Here is a 24,541-nt window from a genome sequence, read left to right as displayed (position 1 = left end):
CTTTTACTTTCTACCAGAAGTTAAGTTTTTATATGAGATAAAACGAAAATACACAAACTTTGATATGCCTTAAATCTACTTCTATTAATATATTCAATAAAAAAATCCCCTTGATAAGAGAAAACGCCTTAAGCAACATAAGCATGAGCAAACACAATAATCGAGAAAAGGCAGCAACTATTTTGGCCAAATTATGTCAGAGTTGCCTCCAAAGATGTCTAGCTCTCGTGATGTCTACTACTTTGCTGATTTTTTCTGAGTTTTACACACATACGTGGATTCTTGTTAAGATGATTTGTGCCAGTGCCACTTGAACTGTGCGTCAGCAGTTGATTGAGGCAGATGGAGCTCGAGATGAAGACGATCTCGAAGATGGAGATGGAGGCGATGGAGGCGATGAAGGCGATGGAGGGGATGGAGGTGATGCCTGGCCCTCGGCATGTCAGATGTCGATGGTGATGATGCTGTGGCTGATGTTCATGTAGTTCGTCTTTTATCTTTTGGCTTTTTGTTGCCCCGATGTCTGCCTGCAGTACTAGGCATTATTGCATCATCAAGCAGATTGAGCAATGAGTGGATTTAAATACAAATTTAATGGTTTCAGTTATGGCCCATTGTGTTGGGCCGGGGTCGTTAAACTATATATATATAATTAAGGTGAATGTAAGGTTCTTAATTATTAGTATTATCATTTAAGTGACCAAAACGGCTCATCAATGAAACTCAATCCATTATAAATATTTGGAATATTCATTTAATTTTCATTCAAAAACGCACCGATTTCAGTAATAATATAAAGATTATTGCTATGTTTGTTCTTTTTTAAAAAGGAAATGAAGGTAATCCTCTATTTTATTTTTCACAGCTAAGCAGATTTGACGAGCAGGATGCATTTATGAAATTCTTTTGGGCTTTCATATTTCGGCTTAAATGATTAATTTACGTTTGAATAATTCACTTAAAGGAGGATGCAAAAATGTTGGGAAAGGGCTTCTTACATACTGACAATTGTCCCGAGTTTGAAAAAGGAAAAGGAACCACAAAAAGCGTTTTGCTGACACACCAAATGGGAAGCACACAATTACCGGCCATATTTCTTCCCTATGTTTCTTCTCTGCCATTCGGTCGCTTTCCTTTTGTGGGTCGAACACGTGCAAAATGTCCAACACGGTGGCCAAATGGGGCCAGAGCAGCAAAAACGCCATAAATGCCCAGGTCCACTTACAATTATTGCCCCAATGGAGGGAGACGTAGGTGAGTTGCAAAAAAAAAAAGGAAAAAAGAGGCTGCCAGCTATGAAAAATCGAAAGTGGCAAGCCGAGTGACAAGCGTAGAGCACAGCGGTAAAAAGAGTCATATGCTATAGGCTATAGCTATTCGATTCGATTCGGTTTAGATGCGGATTTGGATTGGAATAGGTATAGGTGTTGGTACTGGTACTGCGATTGGTATTGGGCTTGGGTGCAGCGCAATCTGCGACTCAGCATCTCTAATGCTCGCTGCAGCTGTTGCCAATTCACATTGGTTGTGGTAATCGTAATAACCAAAAGATACTGAAGACATCATAAAAACGTTGAACGATGCATAGTAGCACTCACTTATAAGACTAAGGAATTCAAAGAATTAAGCTATATTCAGTATTTATTCAAGATGTTTTTATATCTTTTAGGATACATAGTATATCTTTTTTTGATGGCAAGCTCGATGGCAGTGCAATTTGATATAAGGTTTACAATTTCGATAGATATCATATATATGTATGTACTCCTCAATCATCGATGTTACAATGTGTGCATTATTGTTACCAATATGAAATAGTTTGCAGTTTTTTCTCGCCATCACCAAGAGCATGTTGCACAATGTCGCCGCTGCAAAAGTATCTGATAGATACCGGGCGAAAGAGCCGAGCACACACACACGTATTGGAATTGGAGCAGAGATCAACGAGTCTGCCGCCAGTCAAAGGCAAACATCTGGTTGTGGCACCGCCCCCTCACTACCCCTCACCATCCCCGGAAAATGCTTCACCCCCCCCCGCTGGGTGGCCAGGTGCAGCCGGTTTCCTGTGCGTTGGCAACGTGTGCTGCCCAAGTCCCAAAACGACGTTCGCCATTAAGAGCGGCAAATTGCTCTGGCTCCAGAGCCTCTGAATGGGGCCAAATAGTGCATATGTATCTATATGTTGGGGTTCTACGGCAAGGAATGTAGGCCTGATGAACTGCAGGCTGGCTAAATGAACTGAATGGATGGACGGATAGGATGCCTGGTGAAGGCAACAATTTGCGAAACTCTCGTGACCAGAAATCCAAATAACATTCGAAATGAAATGATATATAGATATATTTCTATAGATATACATATATATAGCTACCATAAACATATGATAGGAATTTATAGAACACTTTTAGTATTTTTGCATTTTTAAAGAAGTATAACAATAACAGCTGTGGTCGCTGAGATTGCGCAAATCCTTTAAAATCCCCCAAACAATTATTTGTAAATTACCTTCAATTTTTGTTTTGGAGACACATCTGACCACAAAGTGTGGCCCACTTGAGCTGACTTAATTGAATTGCTTTTGGTCCGGTCTATGGGCCATCAATTGATTGTTTGCACTCGACACTCACCGCAATAGGAAATAATAACTGACCTGACTGAATAAACACCATAAATATCGGCACGACTTTGGGGATACCACAAAAATAACAACAAAAAACCAAACCGCCACCGCACTGAAAGTGAAATCTTTTTTTTAAGGTTTTTTTCAAACAATTTATTTTATAAATACCTTTTGGTAGCTAACGAAAAAAAATGCATAAATTATTTGGGCTTTAGCCGCTGGCGATGGGAAAAGTCTCGAATGAGAAATGATGCTCATCACCTGTTTTCTTTTGATGAATTCAAAGCCGGCGCACATTGCCCCACCCGAATGTCGGTTCAAGTTGAAGTTGAAGTTGAAGTGATGCAATTTCTCTCAGCAGCGATTTCAATTTCTTTCCGCAAGTAAAAAAGACTTGAACTTGGCAGCTGCTTTTTTTTAAAAACCACTTACTCTAGCAATGGCTATGGTCACTATGCGGCTAAGTTGAATGAGTTTCGAATATAGGTGTAATATATGATATGAGTGGTATGAATCAGCTACTTTTCCTGAATGATGACAGTTCAATTTACAGTTTATACATTTTCACTGAGATACATTTCTTTAGAGCAATTTCAATTCGTTGTGTATTGAAGCCCAGTTTTGCTTACATACCTTTGGCATTTCCCTGGCGCAGCCGCATTTCAACGACTCTCAAATTTGCATATCAATGTGACTTTGAGTAGCTCTGCGACTGTGACATAACCACCTGCTGTCATTTTAATTTACTGCTAATTTATTTACAGGCCGCCCGAAATTACATCTAGGCGAAGACATAAAGACTGAATGGGATCTCTGATTAATTTTGATGGAAATTGGCAAGCGAACATGTGGTATGCTTGGCCAGAGGATCAAACCCGTTCGAACATGCTGGCAGAGAAGCGGCAAAGACTTGTAACTTGGCTCAAACCGTTGGCCAAAACAGTTGAGCGCCGGTCGAAGAAGCGAACACAACGCGGTTGCGCATGCGCGTGGATCATGTACGGATCGGACGTGTTTGAAATTCACAATTCAAATATTGGCTAAAAGAGCGTTCTATAACCATAAAAGTGTTCTGTGACAAGTGACCGACACGGCCTAAACAAATTCAAATTTATAACCAACACCAAAAAAAAACAAGGTGAATGAAACTGCCGAGCAAACTGTGTCAAAAGCAAAGAAAGTTGCGATTTTTTGAGTGTGGGCAGGCTGCCAAGTATCTTTTAAGGTGTATCTTCAGCTCCGTCTGCTGTTTGTTTTCAATCTTTTGTCGAGATTGAGTGATCAGCTGCGTGGGTCTGTGCCACATAAATTCGAATGCATCTCAGGTGTAATAATGATCACCATTTTAGGGCACTACGCCCAGGTATGCGAGAGAACTGTTCTTCTCAGGTGATTCATCAGCCAAACTGCTGCTCGTCTCGGATTTTTTTTTCAAAGGTGCCGCAGAAGATGTGCCTTTTGCATTCATTTCACCCTGCTCTCGATTGGGTTGATGTAAATCCGCCTTTGGGCATGATATCACTCGAATAAATATTTATATATTTGAATACTTAGCAAGGTCGATTGGCATTTGCCAAACGTGTTTCCAGTTATTTTGCATTATAATCCGATGTCGAAATATTTACCCTACCTTTGCATAATTTGTGCTGAATGAGACATGGACAGGTTGTTAATTATTACCTTAATAGAAATGTTCGGAGAAAACCCAATTCAATCGAATAATAATGGAGGTGGGCAAAATTTGAGTAGCAAATTTAATAAAGTTGAAAAATGCATAATAAATGAAGGAATGTTTTAAGTTAACCACAAAGTTAACATTATTAAAAAGTTTTTGTTGCTTGCATACTAAAAACCTTTTTTTATATACATAAATCAAGCTTTAATTAGTTTGTTTTTGTATACCTTAACTAAATCCTTATTTAAACATGCGTTTGCTGTCATTCGTCTTAATACCTTTTCCGGACATCCACAAATATTGATAGTTGTCTTAAGTTTTAAGCCTAACTCAGTTGGCCAAAACCACTATCAATCACCAAACGCTAACAAGCCCGACTGATTACACAAAGTAACTCGACGCGAACTTGACACATTTGATATGCAAATGGCCAGAAACCAAAGTCAAAGCGGCACTTTACGCTGAAATGAATCTGAAACAGAAACTGAATCTGTATCTGCATCTGAGGTTGACCGGGGCAATCAGCCAACCGCAGTGGAGGAGTGGAAGTGCCGGCCGAAGATGCCAATTAATTAACAGGGTCTTTGGGGTTTTAAGTGGTTCCATATCCACGAATGTGTTTGCATATTCAACTCTAATTGCGGCTAAACACTGCGCATGCAATTAACTTTTCACGGTAAAGGGCCACGTGGCGCATACGTAATGCGAGTTTCACCAGCCAAGAACATTCATCATGCTTATCAATTTATTCATCAGTTATCTAGAATAACAACTGAATATCAAATATAGAGTGCAGAATTTGTATGCCTCCATTGCTTGTTTGTTGGATTGACTACATTTTGGAGTTCCTTTAAATAATAAATAGCTCAAAAAACAAACCCTAAGCCATTTTCACTCGCGTGCAAATCACTGAAAGTGCATTCAGATGGGCTTCTGTGTGCATATTTTGTGTTTGGATATATGCCATAAAAAGTTTATAGACCCTGAAAGATACACAGATACTCGATTTCATTTGCGTGTCGCAGCCAAGTCACGTTGTTTTTTGTTTTTTTTTGGTACAGTTTGTGTATTTTATAAATTATATTCCCATCGGAAACCTTTTTTCTTGCTCAGGCCATACAAATGTTAATCGATAACCGAAGAAATTAAAACAAACCAGGCAAAAACAAAACCAACTCAACATTTTTATGCAAATGCACAAATCACAAATACCTCGAAAAGATTGCGCAAAAAACTTTTTTCAAATGGGCGTTTGATAGAAATAACTGAGGGAAAAACCCTGAAAAAGCCAATAAATTTGCCCAAAATATTTAATTTAATATTTTTTAAGGTATTTTATTTAAGCTTATTGTTTCTACAGATGTATTAATATTAATATTTTCTGTGCCTATTCATGCTTTTCATTCAGATTTCAGTAGAGAATTTAATCGAATGAAAGAAATGTGAACCGTTTTTCGCTTATTACATGTTGATATTGTCTTTTATGTTAAATAAACTCTGAAATGAATATGCAGTTAAAAAAAACTCAGCGTTTTCCATTTATATTTAGTTTTACAATGGAAAACTCGGTGTATTTTAATTTCATTTCGATGGCACTGCAACTGACAAACCGATCGAAAATCTAGTTAACCTTCTCGGCAAATGGAAATTTGTGTATTTTTTTTAGTGGCACTTATTCCACTTGATTTTGTATCGCATATTTTTATATATTTATACAGTTGCCGACGGCCTCCATTTCAGATTTTAATTAAATAGTTTATTTTTTTTATGAAATTTGATAAGTAAAGCAATTTGTTTTCGATGACCGAAACGGGTGGATGGGTTTTTTTTTAGTTTTCCTTTGACGTAAACCAGTCTGTTGGCTAATGGAATATCGCGGCTTATTGGCAATTGGAATGCCAATTGATTGGCCATGCTAAGTTATTCAGATCCATAAACCGGCTAATGTTTGCAATCTGGAGTCGTGAAGTGTAACACCTGCAATAGATATAGCCGAGCCGGTGTGCAACTTTAAGCCGGCATTAATGCCGCGGAAAATTCGCGGCCACCGAAGAACGGGTTCGATTGGTTGACGGAAGAGTTTTCAGTATTGGCCACAAAGTGCGTTGCGTAACCAACCAGTTGATGCACTTGCTCATGGCTTTCCCCCACGCACCATCCCCGCATTTTCCCACTAATATTTATGTATTTTTTCTTTGCCAATTTCTTGCAGCATGCGTGAACGCAGTCAAACGACCCCAAGAAGGCGACGAGCCGGTCCAAAACAGGCCTTACCTGGCAGCTCCGCGGAGGGAGTGGGCGCCCTGGAATCCCCCTATTACACGATTGACAACACGGAGGACATATATGGCACCACGCTGCTGCCCTCGCAGCGCTGCTATGTGGATCCCTGGGATCTGGAGAACTATGATTATGTCCGCAAGAAGATCGATGATGTCACCGGTGGAGGTGGTGGTGGTGATGGTGAGGCAATTGAACCTGCCTACGGAGGCGGTGGAAACTCGCTGTCTCCAAGTCCCACATACGGATACGGAGTGGGTGCATGTGCGGGTGTGGGTGTGGGCATGTCGGCCACAATGCCACGCCCCCACACCCAAAGTCGCCGGGTGTCGCGTGCCCAGTGCCAACTGGAGTGCTGTGTGCCCCAAAGGACTCGTCGCCGGAGCCGCAGCGCTCGCAAGGAGCCACTCTATACGGCCAGGAGCGACATCTACGGAGTGCCCAGCCGCTACGAGGACTACATGGCCACCATGACCAGGCAGTTGCAGCTGGACAACGGCGAGGATGAGGAGCCGGAGGATCTTTACGGCGAGGAGCAGCGGCAACTGTACAATGGCTTTGGAGGTGGGTGTCCAAATCAAATACATAAAACCCCTTTAATACTAAAATTTAGTTTTAAATTCCTTTTGTTTCTTAATAACCAATTTATTTAGTTAGCTTTGTATGCAAATCACACAAATGCATTTAGATTTCATTTTAGATTCCATTTGATTGTTGCAATTTACGCAGTGCGTCTTTTATGACAATTCAATTAAAGTTTAATTACAAATCTCTGGCAAAATCATTGAATTTTGAGCTTGACTAATGAAATTTGATTTTCTGTATTTGGGGATCATTGAATACTTAGTATTTGTTATATATTTTGATTACTAAACCTTTTAAACTATATGTAAATATAGTTTAAATATAAATGAAACTTTCACTAATTCCGTGTAATTCCACACGTTTCAGGCTTCTCCAGCACCAGTTCCACGGAGCATCCCTCCTCCATTGGCGATGAGCAGCCCGTTCTCCAGCGACGTGCGGCCACGATGCAGCGCCGCTCGGTGCCCAGCGAGATGCAGCGGAGCACCAACATGGCCGGCGGCTATGGAACTGCCCCCCATCCGCGGCGCAAGCGGAGCGGTAAGGCGGCGCCCATGGCCACTCCGCCGCAGATCGATTTTCCCGCACCGCCGCCACTTTCGCCCGCCTACGACTACTGCAATCCCTATGCTACACTGCCGTACTGCAGCATACCGGATTGCAGCGAATGCCAGCAGCAGATCTACGCCGCACCCTCCGCCCTCTACGGAACCATGGGCGGCGTGGTGGGTGGTGATGGCAGTCGGGTTAGGGGCTCATCGCCCCATCATTCCAGCGGTGGCGACTCGTCGCTCTACTCGGGAATTTACGCCCGTAAATTCGGACTGAGCAAGAAGGGTCTGCTGCAGATCGACTACTCATGCAGTTGGAACGATCTGGACAGGGTGATGCAGCGCCATTACTGAGATCCATGGGTCCGCATCCACGTGGGCCTGGGATTTGGGTGTTTGGGTTAGGCTTACTACCATCACGTTTGCACCAATCGCGAACAGAAACCTTATTGTCATTTAAGTCATTTTGCATTACAGATACACACAAACGCACACACACACACTGAAGACCAAATAACTGAAACATGTTTGTCGTAGATATATAGTGTTTTCATATTCATATTTACCGAATAAACATTTTGAAGTCAAGCATTAAGGATTTGTAGTTCTCATTAAAAATTTCAAGGTATGGGTTTAGAGAAGATCTAATAGTTCCTATAAATTTAAAAGTTGGATAACACTGAACTTTAGATAGTATTTTCTTATCACTTATAAGTATAGAATTCATAATATTAGCTAAGTTGATGGCACTATTTAGGCAAAGCATTCAGAACCAAATAACTTGGTGACAAAGAAAAGTTCCTCTTTTTCCACTCTAATTAGTTGTGACGTCACTAGGCGAATGTTTGACAAAATGTTTTGGGGGGAAATGAGAACACGGAAATGGTTTTAGCGACGGACTTTGATGAATGTTTTGGGGATTGTCAAGCCTAAGTTAGTCGAACAAATGCCAAATGTGCAGGTGTACGAACGAAACGGGAATTAAGTGACAGCAGGAAAGTTTTTAAAGCACACCTTTCGGTGTTGAATGGTGGAAAAATCCATTACACTTTTCGCCAGCAAAGTGGGAAATGCAACTTCAGCTCGATTATCTCGGCCGGAGGTGCACAAATACATGGAGCGACCTGTTCAAAAAGGGAAAATCAATAAGGTAAATAAAACGGAAAAGATTTTCCTCTATCTCCTTTGCTCTTGCCCCCTATTTCTCGCCAACCCCCCGGCCCCCTTTGCCACTGAATGCGATTTCAATTTCTCAATCCAATTTACTTTTGCAACACTGTATACACATCAGTACACAGACAAAAAATATGTTTGTGCTTGAGATTTAAAAGGAAATAAAAATGATGCATTATAATAGTTCACAATACTGTCATATTTTAATCATAACTAAAGTTAATATCTAAAAATATAAATTATTAAAATAATTTTGGCACATGGAAATCAGTACAAGCTGCTCTCCTACCTTTTAATTTTAAAATTAAGCAAATTTAACAGCCGAGTTTTTGTTTTCTGTGTAGCAATTCCAATACCAACTCAAACACAAATACGAACCAAAGTACAATAACAAAGCACAAGTAAATCATAGAAAGCAGCAACAACAAGCATCTGCAAAGCGAAAATCTGAATGCACAAAAAGAAATGGGTGGGGAAATGTTCCAAGTCGGAGGGAAAAAAGAGACATAAAAAATTAGGAGCTAAGGTTTTTGCTATGCACATAAAAGCGCAAATATTTGCGCAACATTTTCGTCGTCGTCGTCGGCGATAAAAATCGAACAAGAAAAATATGCAAAAAGCTGAACAAGCCGGCGGGGAAATAAAAACGTCGCAGAAATAAGCCCAAGAATATAAAAAATATATATGTATAATATATATGTGTATATGATGTGTATATTAGTGTGGGTCCCTCTTTTTTTGCCGGGTATTTGCCTTTGTTATTGTATAACGTCAAACATTTGCATGCGGCGACGCCTAAATGTATGCCACACTTTGTTCACCAGCTGCCACACCCCCATCGAAGACCCCCCCCCCCCCCCCATGTTCCTCATGCCCCCCAACGGCCATTTTTTGCCACTTTTTGCATTTGCATTTATGTGCGGCGCCAATTCGAGCTGCCACGCCTCCGGCCTGCCCCTGTCTACCCGTGCCTGCCCCAACAAACAAATGCAAATCGCAGCGAAAATATTTCGCACTTTCACGAAACTGAGTTGAATACCTACCTGGCCACCCAACCCACCCACCTGCCAAACCCAAAGCCCCACCTGCGATTCCTATCTCTCTCTGCGAACGAGTGCTCGAATTCGGCCCGGAAAAGTGCTCCCAATTTGCAGCCAAAGAAGATGGAAAGCCCTTTTCCGTTAGGCGTTTTGTCAGGCAATTTGGCAGCGATCTGTGAAGAAATGCCAAATTTTCCATAAATATACAAGAGGTAAAACCATACAAAAAGGCATATTTTAGATAAGAGTACACCTCATTTGCATTTTAAAATTTAAAAAATTTAAATAAATCAGATAATTGTTAACTGTTTATTAGACAGCTTGTTTTAATCTTTTACAGTGCATTTAAATGCAATGAAAGCCAAGTTTTCTTTGCTTAGCATTGCTTAATCTTTATGAGTTTACCTATTCTTTTTGTTATAACCATTTTAGAAACATTCGTAATATTTAACCCTCCTTTATAAATTCAGTGTTCGAAAACGGACAATATTGAATTTTCCCACCTTTTTTCACCGCCATTTTTTCGCTCTTTTTGCACCAGTTTTTCTTTGTTCGCTGTGAACAGCGGAATAGAGATGAAATGTAAAAAATTTGCGATTTTACGTTCTATTCTCGTCGGGCTGAGTTGAAAAAAAGGGGCAAATTGTCGGCGACGACAATTGTAAGTCGTTTGCACAAATTGCAAGTTAAATGGATCCTTGCCGGCGGGTCTGCCACTCCATTTGAGATGGTGCAAGCAAGGATAGCAGGACGACAAGATGGTCGCCTATAATGCGACTGACAAATGCAAATGAGCTGAGCAGATCGGGCAGCTGACAATCAGTGAGGAGTATTATCCTTTTCAGCATAGCCAGCAAGCTGCTGGCAACACAATTCCTTTTAAGCAGTCAGGTGCGAGAAAGGAGGATTTGGCTAGAGATTAAGGATGAAATCGTGCCGGATTGATAGGAACTCCAATTTAAAGTTGAAAATATGTATGATTGTCAAAAACTCAGCAGGACAAAGTTTAATTAAAACTATATTTAAGCTTATCAAATGCGAGGTGAAATGTTACGAACTCCAAGCACCCATTATTTGTGGCACACATCATACACACACACACACATATGTGTGTTGGCCAACTTTCGAACTAAGCTTCCATCATGAGGGACAAAATCTGCAGCTAAATGCCCTTATAAATTACAGGCAGCTGTCAGAACTCACGGTTGCTGTTTTGTTTTGTGTTGTGATGTTTTCTGTTGTTTTGTAGTATGCAAAATACTCGAGTTAAAAATAAACCAGCAACCTGAAAACTTAATTAAAGTTTTTTTCCTTCTTTGTTTCAGGTGCTGTTTGGGGAGAAACGACAAGGAAGAAAACGAAACGCAGAGTTGCAGGAGGAAAAGGACATACCAAACAAACAACAAAACGCAGTCACTTACTCACTCCTGTGTGTGTGTGTGTGTGTTGCCTGTCTGTGTGTGTGTGTGGGTGGGCGTACTGATGTCTCGTTAAGCCAGCAACTCAAAATGGCGCCCAAAGTCCTGCTGCCTTCCCTATGCAATTTGCCAGCCATTTTGCACCTTGCAATGAAAATGTTTTTTAATTAAAAACAAGAAAGAAAACTTTGCGAAGGCTGTTGAGAATAGTTGGCACTTAAGACCAAAGGTATACTCAGTGCAGTCGTGGTCAATTAGGGGAGTACCCTGTTCTTTGGTGAGAACTAGGTTTTTATAAACTTAGCGCTGTTCTCGATGGATTTACATCATAAAATATTTGAATAGGTATGAAGTCTGGTACAAAAGGAGCCCATTGAAAATACATTCATCTACATTCCATCTTTTATAATAACCCAACACTAGTTATCAAAGAAACGGATATGGACGATATAACGCATACGCAGGGTATTGTCAGCATAAAAGACAGCTTAAGTCGCACTAAGGTGTAAAAAGTGTCTGACATTTAGCGCCTTTTCAAAGGGCTGCAAACAGTTTATAGACATAAGCACACAAAAATTTGCATTTATCTGTGTTACTATGTGCCAGAATGTACCATATACATACATATCTGTATATGTTGTGCTTAAGACGGGACCCCGGGCTGAAATTTGCTAATGAATAAGTTAATTTCATTTTGGCCCCAGCAGGGAAATGCGGAACCAGGACGCTCGTCGTATTATTTATGTGGCCGCTGCCTGACTGTCGCCCATTTTAAAACCCTCAAAGTGGTCATTAGAGACTTTGGCTCAGTTGGCAGTTTCAGTTTCAGTTCTTGTACCACTGCCACTGCCAGCAAAACACGAGGCGAGCGAAATGAGACATAACAGGGGGGCTGCACTGCGTATACTTAATTTATATATAGGCAACGCCTCCATCCGCCCCGTTGCACGTTCCACGTACAACAAAAGTGGCCACTAAAAGTGTGAGTGAGGGTGCGGGGTGTATAGTAAATATACATACGTATATAAGTTGTGTTCGAGTCCCCCTCTCCCCTCAACTATATTTAGTTGCGTACGTGCACAGTGTTGCTGTAAATGCAAATTAAGTCTTTTGCAGCACAATATACCATGGAGTTGCGGCAAACAGCCAGGGTGCGGAACATTGGGCTGGCTAGTGTAGGTTGGCCCAGTGCCGCATTACGGCCAAAGTGTTGGAGTTACGTAAGCCCGAATCCATTAGTTGGAGCAGCTAAATTAAAATAAAGGACTCACTTGCTCCGAGCTCAGGGGAATTACGAAATCAGCGGGCGGAGTCGGGTGGGCTGTCAACAAGTGTCTAGGTGCGCCATTAATCTGCATTTCTAGGTAAATTCAACTTATCGTCAACCGCATTTCCTCAAAGGCTGCTTTAACGATTCAATACTGTGGTTATATATTCAATTTAAGCACAGTTCCAATTAAATTTGGTGCAAGTTTAGTTGTTTATTTTGGCCATGTGGAAACAGAAATTTGGTTTATATAAATATGTAAAGTATTTATCCTTGAACTTTTATTGAATTCCTGAAATGTTGTAACATATGTATTGCAAAAGCAAAATCATAGTTTAATAATTGATTTGCAAATGTCCATTTTAGCCTTGCGAAAAATGTGACAAATTTGGAGCAATCAAAAAGTTTAACAGAGGCCATCGCACAACCCAACAATCATACGACATGTTGTCCAAGAAACCCACAGGGTAAGTGCTGAACGGGTGGTGGGAGGGGGGTGATGCAGATGCATCAACAGCATTTTTGCATTTGCTGCCAAGGCTAATTGACATGAATAAATGTTACGCAATCAGCAGTATAATAAATTCAATGGAAAAGCGGGGCAACATTTTCATTTGCCAGCGACGACTTTGTATGCGACGAGATAGCATCTACTGGAAAAAGGTCCTCGCACCGGCTATACCCTTTCCAGGATTCTACCCAAGATCTAGTCAGCTGTATATATAATCTCGCAGTCGTGGTTACTTGGTGATTCCCCCTTTTTTTCGGCGGGGTGCGAACTCCTTTCGAATGGGGAAACTTTATGGCCCCCGCACACATATACGCTCTAAAACGTGACGGGTCCTGGCAGCAAATAAATTTCCACCACCATCACGGCTCCTGTTGCAGCCTGCTGCTGTCTGTGCTCCTTGGGCTCCATGGGCTCCATGGGCTCCATGGGCTCCTTTGGCCCGAATCCGCACCCGCCGTTCTCAGCCTCCTGATGCCGCTTTTATTGCTCGCCGGTTCAGTGTCAGTGTGTCAAGCAGGCTGCGATGTGGAATAATTCGCAAAATGTCATTATTAGTTTGGATTTTGCGCAACAGCAGCGTAGGGGGTATTGGGGAATGGAACAAAAGACAGGAGCAGTTGGAAAAACACTGAGAGAAAATGTGTGCAAATTCTAAACAGCATGACCTAGAATATACTAAAGGATATTTGCTTGCATTGTATACTTTTCTATATCTGGCTGTCATATAACAAAATTCAGTTTATTGTATTTTATAATTTAGTATGATTTTTTTCAGTGCAAGCGCACACGCACATCGGCACCCGTCACGTGCCCTATGTGTTCGTGGATATGGGTTGAATGATAATGCCGGCCCAAGGTCCTTTTACCCATTCTTCCTGAACTCTGGGCCGCACCCTCACCACCCTCTTTTCAGTCGTACATCATCATCAGGAGGCATCAGGGTAAAGTTGATTCGACTCCCCTTTGTTATTTCTGCCTCTTCACCTGCAGGACACGTAGAACATTTGATGGGACAGCCTCATTTGTGTGGCATGTGCATAAGTAAACACTGAAATTGGTTTCCCCTTGGTACCCGGCAAATACAAAGGCACACATGTATCATCATATCATACCACACAGGTTATATATCCCATATCTTCGCTATATATAACTATATGCCATATGATGGATGGCGGTTTAACAATAAGCAGATTTTTTAGGGGGATAAAGCTGATTGACTGATGCCCAATAAAATTTGCCTGCAGGCCCAAAAATGATCCAGCCAAATTAATCGGATTCTTTATAAGGGTTTCAAATTGAAAATCAAATTGAAAAAAATTCATCAAAAGTTAAATTGATTGGCTGCATTTTCCAAAGAATTTTAAGGGATATACACAATGTAGGTGATTGAAAATATGATTGCATTAGTACATATAAATGAAAGCAAGTTTCTTGTTTCGAATTCATTTCATTTTCCATTTTCTTTGCCACACGGACTTGTTGCGGTCAACAATTTTGTGAATAAGGGGTTACCCAAAAGGTGGTAAGTCCAATGCCGCCAATCGATTGACTTCTGTGGTCGAATGAAATTACGTTTCACCTGGACACAAATGTGTGACTTTCGGAACTGGCCCACTAAATTAAATAAGAGTGGTTACATTTATTCAAAGACTTTGTCAATCATGTGTAGTATACACATGTTCTTTTCATGGGCACGTGTCAGCTTTTGTTATCTAATAAAGTGAGCTTACGGAGCGCTAAATTTAATTTGCATTTATTATTGGTTCACAAAACGGGGGAAATGTTCGTATTGAAGCGTGAAAACTCTGCTCATTTGGGGACATTTATATTGATCGGCTGAAAGTAAGCCCAAAATTAAGGTATTTCAATTAAGCTTATGGCAGAGAATATTTTCATCAAGATTTTGGCTGATGTGTTTACGTTTGTTTGCCTTAAATGCGATTAAGCTGATTGACTTCAAAGTGTCTTAACTCGATTTCGTTTTTCCCCAAAAAGGAAATTGCATGCTATGCTTAATAAGACTCCAGTCCTAAATCTCCGAGGTGGAGCTGCACATGGATGTTTTCCCGCCCTTGGGACTCATAAATAAAACCCAGAAGGCAAAGGAAAAATCTGCACATAAAGTGAATGCACCATCTCTTTTTTCATCCATGGCACTGCTTGCATTTTAATGTCCTTCGTGACTGGTGAGCCTAGATGGTTTGCCCGGCGAAAGGTCAACATAACGCGTTATCCTGCGGCGGAATCGCGAATAGCTCCCTACCCTGCAACCCTACCCTCCCCGGGATTCCACAACCACTTTTCCCTGCGGTCGGTGCAAAGGTTCAGAATTGCCAGCCAACCCGCTGCAGGACATGGCTGAAATGAGATGAAAATATGGCTGCAATTGGCTAGTGGGCCATAAACATGTTACATGACGCCCTGCCAAAGGGGAAACTAGGGCCAAAAGCCGATGCGAGCTGCACAGGGTTGCCAAGCAACCAGAGTTCCCAGCTCATTTGCAAGGCAGCACACACAGTAGCTACAGCATTAATTGGACTTTAAGAATAGATGAGGTTTGGATAGATGAGCTGCCATCACTTATACACATTACTAAAGATAAAGATAATTTTAAAGATAGCTTGTTTTGCAGCAGGCTGAAATGAAACCGAGCTATGCAGATCTATCAATAAATCTATTAAAAATTCTTTCAGCTAAAAATAAACCTAGTTCCCCTGTTGCCAGATTCCAACTTATTCTATTTAAGCCACTTTGCCTATGAATGTATCGATTGATTGCCATAACTTGTCTTGCAGTTGGCAACCCATTGGGAACGCCTACCCACCAAAGTTCCGTCCATTCCAGGCAGTTAATTCCTGCAGCCAAGGCCCGGGAAAAATCAAATTACTCCATTTGCATGTGGAAGGTTTGGCGAAACATTCAGGGAGTAGGAGTAGGGAAATCGTGTTGAAACTGAGTATGTACATGCATAAATAGTTTACGCGCACTGGCTCCGCATTGGGCTCACATTACCGAATCCTTGCTGTGCACCACGTGGCGTATGAGTAACGCAACGCCCTATTAAGCCGGACAACTTTTATGAGGGAGCCCCAAAGCTTATCGAGCACCAGGGCAGTGCATAAAAAATGCCGCTTACACAGGCAAATTATTTTGCTTCTGTATCGCTTACTTTTATTCCGCTCCATTTTGGCCTTCTTGCTTTTTTTTTTGCTGTTTGACACCAAAATGTAAATGAAATTCACTAAACGAATTTTCTTGTTAAACGTCACAAATGACCACGCCCCACGCCGAGACGTTCTGGAGTGCAGCGGGGGAGGGAAAGGGGCGTGGGCGGCGGTTGTTCAGGCGGTCTGGGTTGACAAACCCAAATGCTTTTTCTGGCAGCGGCAACTGGCGCCACATTTTCAAATACACCGTGGAAAAAATTGTTATTCAAACCTAGTATAAAGTCGTAAAATGCGTAAACAAATTGACAGTAGTTCCTTATTAAATAGTTTTTAGTACTAACTTTAAATATAAATACAGTTTTAATTGTTGAGCAAGTTGCTCCCCAAACGAATTGCGATTGGCGACCAATCGACAGCCAGCCACAGGCTCAAAATGCATACAAGTCCTTTGCTGCCCCGTCTCCTTGTTCTGCTGATGTTTTCGTTGTTATTGCGGAAGGACAACGCTCACTTGGCTGGCCTTTTGTTTCGCAAACAAAGCAAAGTGGGCGTCAGGAAGGGCGGAATGGCAATGGGAGGCCATGGCGGCAGCAAGCCATAAATCAATTGGCAGCGTAGAAAAATTGCAGAAAATTACTTGATATTTACGGTCACTGAGCACACAATATACCCGGCCCCGCCCACTTTTCGCTCTTCCGCCCACATTTCGCCCAGCGCCCACGGAAAGCAACAAGTATTCGCCTGGCATCCGTGACGCTCAGGGACAGCGACAGGACATTTGCCGGCTATAATTACACTTGTACCTTGCGTCGGGCCACATGTCGTATTAGTAATAAGCGCCAAGGCCAAGGACGTTGCCCAGTGGGGTTGCGGGTCGTCTCCTATTTATTTAATAAACTACTGACAACTGATTTATGACTGGCTGTATTTGAAATTAAATGGTGAACGTTTTAAGGATTTAAGTTTATAATACTTTGAACTTTTCTTTTAAAAGTTTGTTTATTGAAATTCAGAGAATCTAAATGGCTGGCAAACTTACTTTATGAAATATTTGGTCCTGAGCTTGGCCTGGCTTGGCCTACTCATAGGCAGCAGCCTGCCTAAAACCTCTTAGATTTTAGCCAGCTAATAGATGTGGTAACTTTCCCAGTATTTCTGGCAAGGAACCCCTCTGGTACGGCACCCATGTCTCTCTCGGCTGCTCTGCCGACGCTCTCCTGGAATAGCTTCCAGCTGGGGCACTAAAAGCAAATGAACTAGGGGCCTGGTAGCTCTGCATGTAATTATTCTGTCATCCGAGGTGAGTCACCAGGATGGAGCAGGAGGAGCAGGAGGAGCAGGAGGCGCAGGAGGGGCAGGAGGCGCAGGAGGAGCCCGAGGAGTTGCTTTGAAGGGGGACTGGCCTAGAGGAATGGCGGGATGGGGTGATGACAAAAGACAGGCGGCCAACTGGCCTTGCCCTCTGACCCGGAGCCTTGTTGTTTGTGGCCACCCAGTGCTGTACATGCGCCGTAATTGCATTGTTGCCGTTGTAATTACAGGCAAACATGCAGTTAATTAAAATCATTAAAATGCCTTTGCTTTTTCCATTGAGCCACTCAGAAGTGTGTGTGTGTGTGTGTGTGTGGATGCCTAGAAGACAGCTGAGAGGAGCGCCCTAATTTCCGGCGGAAGAGAAAGGATGTGCCTTTCCAACTGTCACAGCGTTGAGTGCAAATTATTTTGGATTTTTTCCAGCGTGCCTGGCACAGACTTTTGTTTGAAACCGTGAAGGCTGCCTCATGTCCTCGTCTGGCACGATTCCTTGGATTGATTTTGATTAATGCTCCGGCAGTCGCAAGTCGAGCAAATCATTTTCACGCTTGCCAAAACATTCCCAAGTGACAAGCTCAAGAATATATATTGCACACATATGTATGCGCATCAAAGGACCAACGCGTCAAGTGCAGACATGGCAACCGTGTGTCCCTTAAATTGTTAATTGTTTCCCTCAAACTTTATTTCCACACGCTTCATCAGTCACGAAGTGAGGCCATCTCGAATGGCACCTCGTACGAGTCGTACACCACCAGATGAACCTTCTCCAACAGCGAAAGTCCCTTCAGTTGGACATTCCTCTCGCTCTGCAAGCACAGCAGACCCAGTTCCATGCGGCATTTGGAGCAGTGCAGGTTCTGGAACCACTCCCCATTCGTCTCCCTGATCCTGTCCTCTTGGATTAGGTTGAAGGTCCTGCTCAGGAGCAAGTCGTAGGGCGTCTCATTCACTTTGGCTGACTTGTAGCTGACGATATTGCCACAATAACGACAGGCATAAGCAATTTTAAAGGCAGACATTTGAAATACGTACACATACTGGGTTCCTTGGGTGAAAGAGAATGTGAACTGTGAACTCCATATATTTAAGGCTAAAAAAGTAAGGAGATATTAATGGCTTTCTTCATGTGAAAAGCATACATTTCTTTTCATATCTAAGCCACTTTATAGATGATATAGCCAAATTAGACCACTTAGCAGTGAAAGAACATTGTGGGTCATGTATGCGAAAACAGTTCCCAGAATACATAAATTCACAAGCTGAACTGAACTATTGATGGCCACTATTTGAGCCAAGTCGACCCATCATTAAGGACGAACAATCGAAGAGCGCATTAAGCATATTTGATGCTCGGTGTTGGCAAAGTTGATTACAAACACAATGGCGTATTCATGGCCGGTCACGGCACCATGTCCTGCAACCTGCATCCCCCTCCGTGCTCCTTTCTAGATAATTAATGAGTTTAGGCCGAGTCCTGGGATGGGGTTGTGTGCCATCATCGTTTCATTTGTTTATGCTTCTGTTTGCAGCTGTTATTTTATTCAGGCTCTCTCGCCTTGAAGATAATTTGCGCACGTGCTTCAGATTTGGTAGGTGTGTGTGTGTTTGTGTGTGTGAGTGTCCTTGTTTCGCTGGAAACCGGAGTGCGTTGGTGTGGGTGTGCAGAAGGCACACGCACCTACTTTATGCTCGGATAATTGCGAGCATTTGTCTTGGGCGTAGAGCCAAATCCGAATCCAAAGCAAATTACGGATTCGCATTTCTAACTGGCGCCACAGCAACGGGGCCAATTAAAAATGTATGCTCCCTGAGTGCCAAAATGTGTTATGCGAATTCAATCAATAAATTTCAGCTGCTTTCATTTGATTTGATGGGTTTCCCTTTAGAATCCTTTTAATTACCGCAGTACAAATTAATTTAATATAAATAAACAATAAAACAAATTGATCTTCAGTGGGAAATATTAAATGCATTTAATAAAATGGAAATTGCTTATTTAATTGATACAGCTTGATAATGAGTAAAGCAAACAATTTACTGAAATCAGATCAACTTTAATGGTTTTATTTTCGAGCGGATTTCAATTGGTGAAATGCCGATCTGAAATGCTATATCTCAAGTACTGGGTTAAATTTGCAGTCACCCGAGAGCCAAAAGATTAAGCCAACTTTTTATAAGTGGTCCAACTAGAACAACAAATTAATGAAAACTAAGTTGAACATTCCCAAGTTTCCCCAACTTTTTCCCCCGCTCTCAAAGCATCTTTCTGTTGCTTTTCGACTTGTTTTCGGTCTTGTTGGAATAGACAGCTTTGGAAGACGGCCATTTCCACCATTTTCCGACCTCCGACCGAAATTGATGAAAACGAAATTGATGTTGACTCCTGGGCGAAAGCGGATGTTGGTAGGGGGAAGGGGTGTCTACGTCGATGCGGTTAGAGCTGCCTTTTTGGCCAAATAACTGGCAAAGAGAATGGGGAAAGCTTTTAGCAGATACTTTACGCAAATCCCATGGGAAAACATTGGCCCACTTTCTGCCACAGCGGCCCCATCATTAAAAGTTAAAAAGGATTTTCAACGGATTTACGAATTTCAAGCTGAGCCCGAAAGACAAACAAAGCCATCAATTTACATATGCGAGCAGGTCAGAGCTAAAAATTCGGAAATTCTCAAATCCTCAGCTCCCAGACGTCGCTCCCTCGGCAAGAAATAGAAATACTAAAATTCAAGAAACACAATTTAAGATGCAGCCGGCGTTTTGGTGGGCGGCAAGAAAATGGGTGTCGCCTCCGTTCCACCAAAAACAAAGCCGAGCCAAGACTGTCAAGTAGTCGCCGTCCCACATCCACTTACGCCAGTCCCAGTACCATTCCCTCGTCCACATCCTCACCATCGTCCTCGGCCATTTCCACTCGTAGTCATCGTCGTCATCGCAAGGACCTTGAGTTGTGCCTTCCATGGCTTTTGCCTTTGTGTTGCTAAACTTGTGGATTAGCTAAATGCAGGCCGGGCATGCCACGGCATGCAGGCGGCTTCATTCCGGTAAGTCAACCCGGACAACAGAACCTCCCAGCCATCCAAGCACCCAGCCACCCATCCACGTCGCCATCTCCTCCATAAGGACGCCCACTTAAACCTAAACATTTCGCCTTCTTGGGTTTTTATGGGCTGCTCATGTTGGCGTTTCGCTTTTCTCGCATTCTTATTCGGTCTTTCATTTACTTACACCTGATGTTTGGCTTATTCTTACGTGCTCCTTGGAGGAGAATCTCCATCCTAACCCACTTCCGAGCACCCTTATAGTTCCTAATGACAGAAATTGTGCGTTATCATTATTTGGAAAAGTGGATTGCAGTAAATTAAATACGAGGATTAACTTTTGATCTAAGGCTAAATACATATTAAAACGCATATCGAACAAATCTAAAACTATGCTATGTATAATAAGTAAGGAAGAAAATTAATTTCAAAGAGAAGGAAAATAAATAAATGTGACTACCAGCTAGGTTTTTGAAAATCCGTTTTCTTTTATGCAAAATAAAATATTTTTGAGGTTCAAAATCATGTAAATATGGTCACACTATTCATCGATTGCCAACAACGGTAAGGATGTTGCATTTACGATTTAATGAACGGTAACATCATTTTTTTGCAGCTGCGAAAAATCAGCTGGTGACGAACCCGCCCTTAAGGACTCGACTTTAAAATCAGTTGAGCATCAGGTAGCAGTCACTGTCCTTTCGAATCTCCTTAATATACATACAGAATTGCAGAAAAAAAGTCGGAGCTATGCAATTTTTCTTGGCTCTGACATTGTTTTTAGTCTACAGTTTGGATACCGCAAATGGAAGCTGCGAAGGATCGTTAGATTTGGCAAATGGACGATTCTTCACACGATCGAACAATTTAGTGATTTTCCAATGCAATCGCGGATTTGTATTGCAGGGAAATTCAATACACACCTGCGATCGGGATGGTCGCCTTCGCGAGAAGAAACCATTTTGTGCCAGTGAGTGTTGACAGTTTTCGAAAATGTACACCCTTTACAATAGAACTAGGAATATAAAACAAATTGATTAATACATATTCAAGAAAATTTCATAAAATCATACTAGTTATCAACAAGATGCATTTAATATTTATTATTCATTTTACTTTTAAGGAAAAGGATGCGAGAAACCTGAGGATCCTACAAACGGATATGTTTTGGATAATCCCGTGAAGGCAGAGATCGTATGTTTAGATGGTTTTGTTCTATACGGAAGTCGCACTGCCTTCTGCGATGGAGAAAAGTGGAGCACGCAGCTGGGAGCTTGCCGGAGAAGCAACCACACGATGGACCACTCCTGTGACTTCGAGAGCGAGGATCAGTGCGGCTGGTCTGCGGAGGAGACCATCTGGTTGCCCTGGAAGAGGATCAGTGCGGTGACGGACTTTCACCACCCCAGAACAGGGCCACGCTACGATCACACCTTTGGGAACGCTTCAGGTGGACACTACATGCGCATGGAGACCCAGATCGAGGCTTATGGCAGTTACCACTTCGTATCGCCGGTATATCCGAGATCCCTCTGTTTAAATGCCGCCTGCTGCTTCCGGTTTCACTACTTCATGTTCGGAGCTGGAGTGGACAGGCTGGTGGTGTCCGTGAAGCCAGCCTCGCTGCAGATCGATGACATGTGGAACAACTTTAGGTCCAAGTATGTGAACAGCTCTTTTTAGTTTCGTCAAGTAAATCTTATACGAATGAGCTACTACAACCATATGGTATTCTAGCTGCTTTTATAAACTGAAAGTTTATGTTCCTCCAGTTCCAGCAAATTTGAAATAACTAGCTCGCAGGGAACCCATTGGCTGGAGCACACAATCACCATCGACAAGATGCATGAGGACTTCCAGGTGGTGTTCACAGCCACGGATGCAAGGTCACAATTCGGGGACATTGCCATCGATGACGTCAAACTGATGACGGGCAGCGAATGTAGAGTGGGCGGGTATAGCACCACCACCACCGAACCAGCATCCTCGGCGATGTCCAGCAGCGAGGAGCCACTTGTCTTCGACATGATGAGCTGTACGTTTCGCTGTGGATCCATCAGTCCGGGCAGCCCACTTTTTTCCGACGAGGGTATTATCATGAGCTGCGGCTGTGACGACTCCTGTATTCTGAACAATAATTGTTGTCCCAACTATTTCGAAAAGTGTGTGAAGGAGTTGGACATAGATTCAAATGTTTTGCTAAACTCAGCGAACACAACGACTACTCCAAGATCAAGAAATACAACGACGGGAAAAGTATTTAGCATTTCTTTGGAAGCAACCAGAAGTTTTACAACACCAAGGACGAACACGAATTCGACAACATTTCCAAGAACTCAAATAAGTACTAAAAAGTTAATGAACACCCATGAAACTTCAACGGAAACTTCAACAATAGCCACAAGTAACAAAAAGTTGTCTCAACCTTCAATATTTAGTAGCCAGCACATTACAGGTAAGAACAAGAGTTATTATCAATAAAGTTATTGCTATATATTTATATATATGATACCTCCAGAAACCACTACAACAGAGCGTTCGAGAAAGGATTACCATGAGGACATCGCAGGTCAGATGGACATGAACACAAATATTCCGCATCCAGCTTTGATAGTCATGTACCTGCTCATCGGCGTAATCCTGGTGATAGTTGTGGCCAATCTCAAACAGCTCTGTAAAATTCTTACCAAGAGCTCAAGTCGAGATAACGAGAAGGTAGTTAGTTTCAAAAAGGCTTTCGAGGGCCTGAGAAAACCGAGGAGATTGTCCCAAAATTGCACTGGCATGGATCAGCATTTGTTCAGTGCCTTCGACGAGGATTTGGATTACTTTGAGGACATGGACATAAACATACGCATGGTGACGGATTTATGAGGGGCATTTCCCATTCCTTACCTACCTTTCAAATCATATCAAATTAAATGGCATATATTGTGACAATAAATATTTATAAGGAGTTGAATGTAATCTGTGACAAAATAGATAATAAATGAGGTGCATAAATACATTTAAATGTGTTTTGGGCATTGGTATATTGGTGACCCAACTTTGTGAAATTCCAAATGGGTATTATGTATATTTCAAATTCTCTTTTATTGCCTAAGCTAACCTTTTTCAAATGAATAATTTCAAACCCACTTAAGGTGACCCTAATGTAACTCACTTTTAGCATGAGAGTGTATGGTATACAGGTAACTTACTTTTTAAAATACCTCTTGCTTGTGGGATTATTCTACTTTTACCCGTCAAAAAATATATTAAAGTGTCTTTATCGTTCAATAAATTCCTGCTAAGGAATTCAATTCATTTATTGAGCAAAGGATGCCCCTCAAATGGCACTCCCTGTCCAATTCCCTCACCCAATTGAAGGCATTTAATTAAAATACATTTGGACAGACCCCGCGGGATTTCCTGTCCATCTGTGTCGCCTAATGAGACCTTCGATGGGCGGCACATTCCGTTTCCATGCGATTGCACCGAATCACGCAAGACGAGAGACGATGTGGACGGGACCACGCCCCCGGCGCCGAGAATCAAAGTCACATGAATGCAATAGGCTGGAATAATTGGAGAGGGTATGCGCTGACCCCTCACCCCTGATCCAAAGCCGAAGCCGAAGCCAAAGCCCAAGAAGGCGCTACTCAATGGGGCGTTAATGAAATAATTAACGCATAAATACAATTTGCTGGTCAGAGTTCAAGGAAACAAGAAGCGAACAGCAAACGGCCCAAAGGGCCAACAAATTTACCGCAACTGCTACAAAGCCATCAATTTGCCAGGGCCACTATAGCCAACCCCCCCACACTTTTCCAAGGATCCGATGAGGCAGTGAAGCATGCAATTTGCTGGCTTATTTATGGGGCCCAAGATGGTCCCGCTGGCCAAAGAAGAACCACCCA

The 24,541-nt window shown here is 42.2% G+C and overlaps 3 protein-coding genes across 3 annotated transcripts; 2 read left to right on the top strand and 1 right to left on the bottom strand.

Annotated features, from left to right (window-relative positions):
* The first annotated feature begins 3,554 nt into the window (after nt 1–3,554).
* On the top strand, nt 3,555–8,306 carry LOC6608788. The gene is made up of 3 exons (XM_002033471.2): nt 3,555–3,758; nt 6,508–7,139; nt 7,527–8,306. Exons 2-3 carry the CDS (start codon nt 6,509–6,511, stop codon nt 8,063–8,065), a joined length of 1,170 nt encoding a protein of 389 aa, XP_002033507.2. The 5' UTR covers nt 3,555–3,758; nt 6,508; the 3' UTR covers nt 8,066–8,306.
* A 9,950-nt stretch (nt 8,307–18,256) lies between these two features.
* On the bottom strand, nt 18,257–18,626 carry LOC6608787. The gene has a single exon (XM_002033470.2). The coding sequence runs from the start codon at nt 18,621–18,623 to the stop codon at nt 18,303–18,305; it is 321 nt and encodes a 106-aa protein (XP_002033506.1). The 5' UTR covers nt 18,624–18,626; the 3' UTR covers nt 18,257–18,302.
* A 2,671-nt stretch (nt 18,627–21,297) lies between these two features.
* Nucleotides 21,298–23,649, top strand: LOC6608786 (MAM and LDL-receptor class A domain-containing protein 2). The gene is made up of 4 exons (XM_032716514.1): nt 21,298–21,612; nt 21,766–22,303; nt 22,415–23,097; nt 23,161–23,649. The coding sequence occupies exons 1-4, from the start codon at nt 21,393–21,395 to the stop codon at nt 23,514–23,516; spliced, it is 1,797 nt and encodes a 598-aa protein (XP_032572405.1). The 5' UTR covers nt 21,298–21,392; the 3' UTR covers nt 23,517–23,649.
* Nucleotides 23,650–24,541: the final 892 nt, after the last annotated feature.

The sequence above is a fragment of the Drosophila sechellia genome, chromosome 2R (assembly GCF_004382195.2).
Source record: "Drosophila sechellia strain sech25 chromosome 2R, ASM438219v1, whole genome shotgun sequence".
Lineage (NCBI taxonomy): Eukaryota > Metazoa > Arthropoda > Insecta > Diptera > Drosophilidae > Drosophila > Drosophila sechellia.
Note: the sequence above shows the minus strand (reverse complement) of the source record. Positions and strands in the feature narration are given on the sequence as shown.

Bases quoted from the DNA above. Each gene is read 5' to 3' on its own strand.
- LOC6608788 (XM_002033471.2), top strand. From the start codon at position 6,509: ATGCGTGAACGCAGTCAAACGACCCCAAGAAGGCGACGAGCCGGTCCA. The intron at 7,140-7,526 runs GTGGGTGTCCAA...CACACGTTTCAG, and splicing joins ACTGTACAATGGCTTTGGAG to GCTTCTCCAGCACCAGTTCC.
- LOC6608787 (XM_002033470.2), bottom strand. From the start codon at position 18,623: ATGTCTGCCTTTAAAATTGCTTATGCCTGTCGTTATTGTGGCAATATC.
- LOC6608786 (XM_032716514.1), top strand. From the start codon at position 21,393: ATGCAATTTTTCTTGGCTCTGACATTGTTTTTAGTCTACAGTTTGGAT. The intron at 21,613-21,765 runs GTGAGTGTTGAC...TTTACTTTTAAG, and splicing joins GAAGAAACCATTTTGTGCCA to GAAAAGGATGCGAGAAACCT. The intron at 23,098-23,160 runs GTAAGAACAAGA...TGATACCTCCAG, and splicing joins TAGTAGCCAGCACATTACAG to AAACCACTACAACAGAGCGT.